Source organism: Physeter macrocephalus, unplaced genomic scaffold (genome assembly GCF_002837175.3).
Source record: "Physeter macrocephalus isolate SW-GA unplaced genomic scaffold, ASM283717v5 random_1665, whole genome shotgun sequence".
Lineage (NCBI taxonomy): Eukaryota > Metazoa > Chordata > Mammalia > Artiodactyla > Physeteridae > Physeter > Physeter macrocephalus.
In genome coordinates this window covers 8873-20204 of record NW_021146740.1, presented here as the reverse complement: position 1 = coordinate 20204, position 11332 = coordinate 8873, and the positions used below count along the sequence as shown (strand labels likewise).

The window sequence follows — 11332 nt, the reverse complement described above, 5'->3', positions numbered from 1 at the left end:
ACCTCATCAGCATCAACTGGGAATCTCTTGAGAAATGAAATTACCAGGTACACCCCTCACTTACTGGATCAGAAACTCTGGGGTGGGGCCCAGCACTCCGTGCCTTAACAAACCCTCCAGGTGATACTGATGTGCTCTGGAGGGGTTTGAGACCCACGGCCCAGAGGAGTCCAAAGTCTAGCAAACATAAACCATAATGCAGTGGGTAGGTGCAGACACCAAAACGGCCATGAAAGGAGTCATGAAAGCCTGAGAGGGACACTTGCCCTGGCCTGTAATGTCAGGGAAGAACCCCCAGGAAGGAGTCACACCTCAACGGGGCTCTGGAGAAAGAGCTGGTCAGGCAACGCAGAGCAAGGAAAAACATTCTAGCATTTGAGACAGAACAGTGCACAGGCCAGAAATAAGAGAACTTACAGTGTGCTTAGCAAACCTGGACTCCTTTAGGAAGCTGGAGAAGTTACAAGGACAGGGGTCAGATCCTGAGAATCTTCAGTGCCTGATAAGGAGTTTGCTGTGAGAACAGTGAGGAACAATGCAGAAGTAGGAGGAAGCTACAGAGACTTTGGCATCATTAGTGATACCGGAGTCACCACAGCTTCAGTATCATACAGCAGAATTTCCCAGAAACCAGGAACATTATTATGATCACCTTTTTATTAAATTGGAATATCTGAAACAGAAAACGTATTTGTCACTGATAACCAACGTCCAGGGCACATCTGTTGTAGTGTTAATGTGCCAGCATGATTTGATAGTCATCGAAGAGAGAGGCAGGACTTGATAATCTCCCAGCTTTTAATGGGGTGAAGGCCAGCTGAAAGCCTGGCAGATGGGCCTGCATTGTTCGGGCACTGATGAAACTATGATACAAATGACAGCGATTAATGCAAACAGATACTTTAGTAATCAACAAACATTCATCCTACGGGAAGGCCTATCCATCACCCCGATCCAGAGGCACCAGCCCCTTTGGACCCAGACCGAAGCATCTATTCAGACAAGGCCGATCAAATTCATCTCAAAGCAGTTCTCCTTGCTGCTTCAGACTGTTTTAAAGGAGCAGTCACTCAGAAGCCTGAGCTTAAACGGCCACTGAGAGGCACGGTGTAGAAAGTCAAGGCTTTGTCCTTAAATTCATCTGGATGGAGCTTTTTCAGGTCAATCGCTGAGTACCGCATAGATCTGATCACTATACAATTGATAAGATTCAGTTATGATAAAGTCCCTGGGGTGGTCAATGAATCAGATCCATAGTTAATCTTTACTGACAGCCAAGAGAATTAACCAACCAGGTTTAATTTGGGTCTTTCTTATTGACTTAATTTAATAATTTTTTGTAAGTGTAAAGCATCCCTCCTTGTGTGAGCTCTACAGGGAACTAATCACTTCTCCCTTTGGAAAGGTTATTTGCTTTCTTTTTAACATGCTTATTTAATAATACATAACGCCTGGTACAAAATGCAAAAGACATAAAAAAGCACCCAGAGCAAAGTACATCATCTAGTTCCCTCCCCGAGAGGCAGCCTTGGCAACTGTGGAAATCACGTATGTCTGTGCATATGCCCTGGTTTTTGTTTTGTTTCGGTCACATACCAAAATTAAACCAGTCTATACAGCTTTCATTACCTTCATATTCTATTGTGGGGATTGTTCCATATCAGTACAGATGGAGAGGCCCTATTCTTTATCACTGCTACACAGTATTCCACTGTAAGATTATGCTTTTTTTTTTTTTTTTTTTTTTTGGTTGCACTGGGTCTTAGTTGCAGCAGGCGGGCTCCTTAGTTGCAGCTCGCAGGCTACTTAATTGTGGTTTGCCAGCTCCTCAGTTGTGGCATGCGAACTCTTAGTTACAGCATGCATGTGGGATCTAGTTCCCTGACAAGGGATCGAACGCAGGCCCCCTGCATTGGGAGCACAGAGTCTTATCCACTGTGCCACCAGGGAAGTCCCATATTATGCCTATTTTAGATCACTGATCCCCTACACATGGATAATTAGATGGCTTCCAACCTTTTGCTATTTCAAACAATGCTGCAAATTAAATCCTTGTATAAAAATTCATTCTCTGTATGAAAGGATAAACAAAATATGGTATATACATACAATGGAATTACCCAACTTTAAAAAGGAAGGAAATTCTGACACATGCAACAACAGAAATGAACTTTGAGGACATTATGCTAAGTGAAACAAGCCTATCACAAAAGGACAAATACTGTAAAGTTCCACTTATATGAAGTATCTAGAGCAGTCAAATTCATAGAAACAGAAAGTAGAATGGTAGCTGCCAGGAAATGGGGAGTTAGTGTTTAATGGGTACTAAGTTTCAGTTTGCAAGATGAAAAATGTTCTGGAGATGGCTGGTGGTGATGGTTGTACAACAATGTGAATGTACTTAATGTACACTAAAGAATAGTTAAGATGGTAAATTTTATCTTATGTGTATTTTACCCTGGTCTGGGAAGATCCCACAGTCCTCGGAGCAAATAAGCCCACGAGCCACAACTACTGAACTCGCATGCTGCAACTACTGAAGCCCGCCTGCCTAGAGCCGATGCTCCACGATGAGAAGCCACCGCAATGAGAAGCCCACACACTGCAACGAAGAGTAGCCCCTGCTTGCTGCAACTAGAGAAAGCCCGGGTGCAGCAACCAAGACCCAACACAGCAAAAAAAAAAAAAAAAAAAAAAAGACCTCAGGTACCTTGCTAAAAAGAGGGGGTTTTATTCTGTAAGAATAAGTAAATATTCTGAAAGGTTTATACAGCACATCAACCTAACCTGTGTGTTACAAGGGCTCTGGCTTCTGTGTGGAGGCTGGATTTGAGGGGGCCGGGCAGGAGGCCAGACCCAAAGGAGATGGGTGAACAACCCTGTCAAGAAATGATGACAACCTCCACCAAGGGTCTCAAATGCACACATCCACACAGGCCAGGCACAGACATTCCCGAAAAGGCCACATGAGCCAACACTGTTGGACCACAGGACCTACAGCGGCCACCAGTGTAAGACCTCCCAGCTGGCCATGGCAGATGTTGTTAATGAAGTCCTCCAGAGCATCAGACGAGCCAGACCCAGGTTCACTGACTGCTGCCAGATAAGACGCATAAGACAGGAGCCATAGAGACTGAACTGAAAATGAATACCTCTGTCCTGCTTTCCTCCAAAAGGGGAATAGTAGCAGTGAAGCCTGGGGAATCTTGACCTGTCCAGACAAAGACAGAAAGCAGGAAACAGGTGGCAGTAAATTAGGGTATAAGTCACTCCTCTAGCAGTTTTCAAAGTACGATCTCTGGACCAGCCACATCAGTGTCTCCTGGGAGCTGGTTAGAAATGCAAATTCTCAGGCCTTCCTGAATCAAGAACTATAGCATAGCCCAGCAAGCTATGCTTTAACAAGCACAGGTGATTCTGATGCAAGTTCAAGCTTAAAACCATATCCCTATAACGTAATTCACTTTTTTTTTTTTTTTTGCGGTACGTGGGCCTCTCACTGTTGTGGCCTCCTCTCCGGTTGCGGAGCACAGGTTCCAGACGCGCAGGCCCAGCGGCTACGGCTCATAGGCCCAGCCGCTCCGCGGCATGAGGGATCCTCCCGGACCGGGGCACGAACCCGCATCCCCTGCATCGGCAGGCGGACTCTCAACCACTGCGCCACCAGGGAAGCCCTCACAGGTGTCTTTTTAATAGCACGTTTCTTACTCCTCCACCCAACTTGCTGATTAAAGTTAACACTCTGGCTTTTTTTTTAATGTTTATTGGAGTATAGTTGATTTACAATGTTGTATTAGTTTCAGGTGTGCAGCAAAGTGAATCAGTTATAGATATACATATATCCACTCTTTTTTATTTTATTTTTAAAAAGGCATATGGGATCCTAGTTCTCCATGCCATGCAGCATGTGGGATCTTAGTTGCCTGACCAGGGATCAAACCTGCACCTCTGAGGTGGAAGCATGGAGTCTGAACCACTGGACCACCAGGGAAGTCCCTATCCACTCTTTTTTTAGATTCTTTTCCTATATAGGCCATTACAGAGTACTGAGTAGAGTTCCCTGTGCTATACAGTAGGTCCTTATTAGTTATCACTCTGGCTCTTTTTAACTTACTCAAAAAGTAGGCCATTTACTCAATAGATAGAAAGAAAATGTTATCGGGACTTCCCTGGTGGTCCAGTGGCTAAGACTTCTCGCTCCCAATGCAGGGGGCCCAGGTTCGATCCCTGGTCAGGGAACTAGATCCCACATGTATGCTGCAACTAAAGATCCCGCATGCTGCAATGAAGATCCCACACGCAGAAACCAAGATCCCGCACGCAGCAACAAAGATCCTATGTGCTGCAACTAAGAGCTGGCATAGCCAAATAGAAAGGAAGGAAGGAGGGACGGAAAGAAGGAAGGAAGGGAGGGAGGGACGGACGGACGGACGGAGGGAGGAAGGAAGGAAGAAAGAAAGGAACTTCCCTGGTAGCACAGTGGTTAAGAATCCACCTGCCAATGCAGGGCACATGGATTTGAGCACTGGTCCGGGAAGATCCCACATGCCGCAGAGCAACTAAGCCTGTGCACCACAACTACTGAGCCTGCGCCCTGGAGTCCACAGGCCACAACTACTGAGCCCACATGCCACAACTACTGAAGTCCGTGCACCTAGAGCCCATGCTCCGCCACAAGAGAAGCCACCGCAATGAGAAGCCCGCGCACCACAACGAAGAGTAGCCCCCGCTCGCCGCCAACTAGAGAAAGCCCGCGTGCAGCAACGAAGACCCAGCGCAACCAAAAATAAATACATAAATAAATAAATATTAATTAATTTTAAGAAAAAGAAGGAAGGAAGAAAATATTATCAAATTTACCCCCCTAAAATTTACTTTCATAAACTTGTCACGAATATAAAGCAAAGAACAACTGTTTCATATATTTTAGGTATATTCTACCTTGTTTCAAAAAACATTCAAGGTGGCTGGTAATTAATGTAATTAATATTTACCACACTTCTCAATGGCACCATTTGAAGACTGTTAAAAAACTTACTCCAGAAAAGATCTGAAACTTTGTACGACCTGAAGGCCAGAGCTGCCTAGGCCACAAAGTCAAAAAGCCTAGGAAAGATACACCAAGAGAGACCTGTGAACCATCCAAAAAATACTGGGTATCAAATTGTCCTGGGGCCTTTAAAATGAGAGCATTCACCGGTTGTAGCATAACCAGAGAGCATTCGTCGTCTGTGAATTCAGACGTGTTATTGGAATTCCAGGAGCCCCATAGGAAGCTTCTCTAGCTACAAAATATATTTTCTGCCATTGAAGAGAGTTTTGTTCAGTCCCTCTGCAACCACTACAACGATTTCAGTTTTCTTATGGGTACATTCCATGTAATAAATGGCAGAAACACAGAAGCAGTGGGGCACAGTGGAAAAACACAGGCTCTGTATCCTGGTGTTGAATTTCAGGTCTCCTTACTAGTGACTTTGGGAAGGCAGCTTACACGCCCTTTGCTCAGTATCAGGTAGGCAGTGTTGTGAGTGCCTACTACAATACCTGAAACAAGGCAAATACTCAACAAGAATCTATTATTCATGTATTGGTTCACTTCTGGGCCGGGAGTACAGCGACAGATCTCTGTAAAGCGCGATCAAACGACTGAGAATGGGCCCAGCGGTATAATAAACATCAGTCACCACTAGATGGCAATAACGGTGCTAACTAATTGTTTATTAACGTTGGTCCTCAGAACTCAGCACTACTTCTGTTACTGGGTTTTTGCTCCTTCATTCATTCCACAAGTATGTATTCAATGCCTGCTATGTCCCTGGCACCACAGTGAGGATACAAGAATCCGCAAAGGAAGACATAGTCCCTGTCCGTGGCCCTTATGGTCTAGGTGAGGAAATGGACAGAGCATCACATCAATAAAATAACACACCTTAGTAAGTGCTGTGAGAGAGCATAGGGGGAGAACCAGCCCGGGGAGGGGGAGGCGTCCCTGAGAAAGGGACGAGGAAAAGATGGAGGAGCCTAGATCCCAGGAAGAACAGGAGTTGGTAGGTAAGGGGTGGGAAGGCAGTGCTCAGGCAGATGGGATGGGCTGTCAGTGGCTCCTATTGACCAGGACGACTGTTAGGTCACTTGGCTGGAGCCCAAAGAGCAGGGGAGCAGGATGGGGACTGCCCACCCTGGAGGCACGCGCAGGAGACAGGCCATGCAGGGCCTTTGTTCTCTGGGGGGATTTGGGTCTAGATCCAAACAGCAGCAGGAGCCCACTGATGGGTTTTAAAGCCCAGGAGGGGAGACAGCTGGATGGCTAGGTTGTATTTGCATTTGACAAGGTCAGATTTGCATTTTGACCGGGTGACTGGGTCTGCTCTGGGGATTCAGCTGAAGCAGGAGCCTAGTGGATGCCCCGGAGAGCAGTTATAGAACTACCTTTGGAATCCAGGGAGGAAGGATGAGTCTTGGATCAGGGTAGGGGCACAGAGTTGAAGGGAAAGGGACTGAGAGATGGGGAAAGTACCAGAACTCAATGGCTAGGGTTTGTGCAGAAAAGAGGGGTGCCAGAGATGGCTCCCCAGTGTCTGGCTCAGACAGGCCAGCAGGTGGAAGGGAAATTGAAGGAGGCAAGAGGTCTCAAATGGTGACTGGGTAGTAGAAAAAGAAAGTCATGAGTTCACTTTTAGACATGCTGACTTTGAGGGGTTTTTGAGATATCCAAAGGGAAATTCCAGAAGGCAAAAGAAACTTTAAGTCTAGAGTTCAAAGACAGAATTGACTGAGTCAGCTGGGCTGGGATGAGACCACCAGGGCATGAAGACAGGAAAAGAAGCAAGGCCACCTGGCTGAAGATCAACAGCTTGGGCACTGGAATCCAGCAACGGTCCACTGAAAGAAGGATTTGCTGAAGGTGGCATTAGAAATCTAACAGAGACAGAGATTGGGATAGAGATAGGAAAGGTTTCAAGAGAATTAAGGCATAAAAAGAACAAAGACTCGGAGATAATAGATTATAAGAAGCATGTGACTCAGTTCCCTTCCCAGCAAATTGTTCTCACTTTTCCCAAACTCACTCTCAGAGATGAGGGATGGCTCCTTTCCATGGTCCCCAGTCGCTGCAGGGGCTGTTTATAAAGCCGGGTCCAGAAACCTGCAGGCTACATTCTGGACACCTTATCACACAGTCAGCCTTCAGCTTACATGCTGTGGGAGGAGAGGGGCCTGGCCCAGTAGGTCAGGGGCTCTGAAGGAGGGTTCTTAAAATCTGAGAAACATTTCCCTTGTCGGGTCCTGTTTCAGACAGTTAAGGCATAATCAACTTGACCATCAAATCAACACCTTGTACACCTTAAACTTACACACTGTTATGTGTCAATTATATCTCAGTAAAGCTGGAAAAAAACAATTGACGAATATAGGGGATATGGCTGTTTATGAGACTATTGTAATTTTTCAGTAGGCTTGAAATTTAAATAAAAAGTGTTGGGGCATATAAAACAATCTGGCGGGAGAGTGGGTATGAATATAGATTAAACAAGATTGGCCATTAGTTAAGAATTATTAAAGTTGGTGACAGGGGACTTCCCTGGTGGTCCAGTGGCTAAGACTCCACACTCCCAATGCAGGGGCCCCACGTTCGATCCCTGGTGAGGGAACTAAATATCACATGCCGCAACTAAGAGTTCGCATGCCTCAACTAAAGATCCCACATGCCACAACTAAGACCCAACACAGCCAAATAAATAAATAAATAAATATTTTAATAATAATAAAGTTGGTGATGGGAACATAGAGTTTCATTCCATTATTTTCTATTTCTGTATATTTAATGTTTTTTTCATAACAAGTTTTTTTAAAAATACCGTTGCCCTGTGGAGTAAAAGATATGCAAAGTACCAGCACATGGTTGTTTGGTTAGTGGAACTGTCCTTAATCCCTTCCCATTTATTTTCACTTGCCCTTCTGCCCTAAGGAACACAGGTTGCCCTATGGTGCAATTTTCTTTTCAGATTTGCTGTAAGTCGTAATTTGTTGCTGTTGTTGTTGTTTTAATTTCATCTTGAAACAGCTGAAAATTGCTGATGACTTATTGGAAGCTTTGCACAATTCTTGGATTTAAGGGCGTGACAGCTGAATGGACTCCCCTTCCTGCAGGCATACCAACCCTGAGCCATAGAAAGCCACAAGAATGCTGGGGAGGTAAATGCAGAAAGATAGAGGTCCCCCTTAATTGCACGTTCACCCCACACTGCTCTGGCCAAATTCTGAGGTTCCCAGACTCCTTCCTCTTGACTACCGGGGCAGGGGTTGGGGGAGAGTCTGGCACCTCCGATGAGAAGTGTCCCTGCACTTTGGAGGCAAGTGCCTCATCTCTTGCCCCACTCTTCCATCACCCCACGTTCCAGCCACGTTAAGGCAGTTCCAAGGTGGACTTGGCTCTCTCCCACGGGTATGTTTTTGCCCTTGATCATGCAGTAGCTCACACCTGAAATGCCCCTCCCAGCATTTCCCTAGCAACCCTGCTTTTTCACTCACCAGCTGGGTGAAGTTAAACAAGCTAGTTAACCTTCTAAGACTCTCTTTTCTAAGGGGTTATTAATACCTTCCTCCTAGAATTGTTTGGAGGATCAGGAGAGATGGCATATAGAGATGGCACTTAGCACAAAGAAACAGTTCGACAAATATTTATTATTATTTAACACTTACCAGACTCTACTGAAATTATCTTATTTCCACATCTTTTCCTTGCTAGATTGTAGGCTCTTTGAGGATAGGAAATTTATCTATTTATCTTCTTTGCATCTCTAATGCCTATCATAATACCTGGTACATAGCAGATGGATGGACTTGCAAATGTGCAAGAATCATATGAGGGTCTGGTTTCTTTTTGTTTCAAAATACAGCTTCCTGGGTCCCAGCCCTATTGGGGAAGGGGGCCTGATTTGTTCACAGCAATAACAGCAAGGTATGACCCTCTGTGATCTTTATCAGTAGCTAACCTTCATCTCTAATATGGATCTTTGCTAAATCATATGTAAAGTGCTACTTCAAAACAAGTCTTGTCCTACCCTGTATGAGTTTCCTAGGGCTGCAGTGGCAATTTACCACAAACTATGTGGCTTAAAGCAACAGAAATTTGTTCTCTCATAGTTCTAGAGGATAGAAGTCCAAAATTAAGGTGTTGGCAGAGCCATGCTCTTTCTGAAGTCTCAAAAGGAAAATCTGTCCCACACCTTTCTCTCTGCTTCTGGTGTTGCCAGCACTCCTTGGCATTGCTTAGCTTGGAGACACAATATTCCAATCTCTGCCTCTGTAGTTACATACTCCTCTTCTGTGTAGTCAAAACTTCCTCTGTCTCCCTCTTATGAAGATACATGTGATGACAATTAGGGCTCACCCCAACAATCCAAAATCATCTCCCTATCTCAAGATCCCTAACTTAATCACATCTGAAAAGGCTTTTTTTTTTTTTTTAAACCAAATGAAGTAAGTTCACAGGTTCCAGAGACTAGGATGTCTTTTTTGGGGGAAGCCATCATTCAGCCTCCCACACACCCAAACACCATCAGATTAAATTAGGCAGATTTGTAAGCTTCCCATGTGATTCTAATGTAGCTATGAAAACCATTAAGATGGGCACTTATCGGTTTACTGAATGAATGAACAAATGGCTTCCTCTACTGTAGAAAATCTCCCTCTTCTTCCATCCACCTCCTTCACTGACTTTAGATATAGACCCCCAGGCAGAGAGAACCTCTTATAATATACCACTCCTAAAAAGGTCTAAACACACACACACACACACACAGTTTTTGGAGTTCCTGACTCCAGAAATACAATGGGCCACAGACACCTACCATCAGTGAAGAGTATGCCCCGCCCCCCATTTAGTTCCCTTTTGTTCATGATGCAAGTTTCCTCAGGAGGGTTAGATGTCTGCCCAGACTGCCCAGTTTCTCCTTTGTTCCCAGAAATACTTATGCAGTACTGGACTGATTCACCCAGGAAAAACTCATGATCCACCATTTGTTTATAGTTTGGTTTGATTACGAGATTAAGGCTGTTGAAACATTGGCCCCAAGGCCACTAAGGGACTCCTGAGTCCAAGTATATTGTAACACTAGGCAACCTGAGGGGAGCTAGGTGCCTTCTCTGGGCTTCTCCCAGCAGGGCTTCTGCTGTGGGGTGACAGGCTATGGTACACTGATACATGTTTAACAAGCAGTTCTCCAGGGCAAAAAACCTTGGATCTGTAGTGTTCACCTGTTTCTGGGGAATAAATAATCCCATTGTGACCAGTTTCAAGCTACCAAAATGATGTCACTGAAAGTGCAGTTGGGAAGAGATGTGCACCATCATTCCCACTAGCTGACCCCAGCATGTCACTGCAGCTCCCAGCCACTGATTTACAGGAAACTCAGTCTCCTCTCAGAGAAAATTTGCAGGCCCAGGAGCTGGACAATGTAGCTTTTAGAGGATCACTACAGAGAGCCAATTTCCTAGTTTCAGGGATCAAATACTACTGCTAAGAACCAGTATCTATTCACACATCTTTACAATCCCTTCCAACAATAAAGTCCTAGGCACAGAACAAACACTGACATCTTCCTCCTTTGAATTGTCATCAAGCTTTATTTCTACATCTTTTTTTTTTAAAGTTAAGATTTATCTAATATTGACTCTGTGCCAAGCCCTGTTCCAAGGCAATGAGAAGCCCGTGCATCGCAAGGAAGAGTAGCCCCTGCTCGCCGCAACTAGAGAAAGCCCACGCGCTACAATGAAGGCCCGATGCAGCCAAAAATAAATAAATTTTTTAAAAATTATTTATTTGGGTTTTTTTTTTGGCTGCATCGGGTCTTCGTTGCAGCATGCGGGATCTTCATTGCGCCTTGCAGGCTCTTTGTTGCGGCATGCAGGCTTCTCTCTAGTTGTGGCATGCGGACTCCAGAGTGCGTGGGCTCTGTAATTGCGGCATGCAGGCTCTCTAGTTGTGGCTCGTGGGCTCAGTAGTTGCAGCATGCAGGCTTAGTTGCCCCACAGCATGTGGGCTCTTAGTTCCCCGACCAGGGATCAAACCCACATCCCCTGGATTGGAAGGCAGATTCTTAACTACCGGACCACCAGGGAAGTCCCCTTCATGTATTTTAGATATAGATTCAAGTAAAAATTAAAAAAGCATTATTTATACATAATTAATTGTAAACAGAACTTAATAGATATATAAATATACTGATAAAATTCTTCACAATGGGGCTTCCCTGGTGGTGCGGTGGTTGAGAGTCCGCCTGCCGATGCAGGGGATACGGGTCCGTGCCCCGGTCTGGGAGGATCCCACATG

The 11332-nt window shown here is 45.0% G+C and overlaps 1 protein-coding gene across 2 annotated transcripts in view; it reads right to left on the bottom strand.

Annotated features, from left to right (window-relative positions):
* Positions 1-211: 211 nt before the first annotated feature.
* The window catches only part of LOC114485495 (uncharacterized), a 13530-nt gene continuing 2409 nt past the window's right edge, over positions 212-11332 (bottom strand). Inside the window, exons 2-3 of one of the 2 annotated variants that reach the window (XM_028487015.1) lie at positions 3153-3211; positions 212-863 (exon numbers count right to left, since the gene is read on the bottom strand). In XM_028487015.1, the coding sequence (XP_028342816.1) occupies positions 734-863; positions 3153-3211 (189 nt within the window). In that variant the 3' untranslated portion in view covers positions 212-733. Of the gene's footprint in view, positions 864-2707; positions 3212-11332 lie in introns of those variants that run through there. The other variant, XM_028487014.1, reaches the window with a different exon arrangement.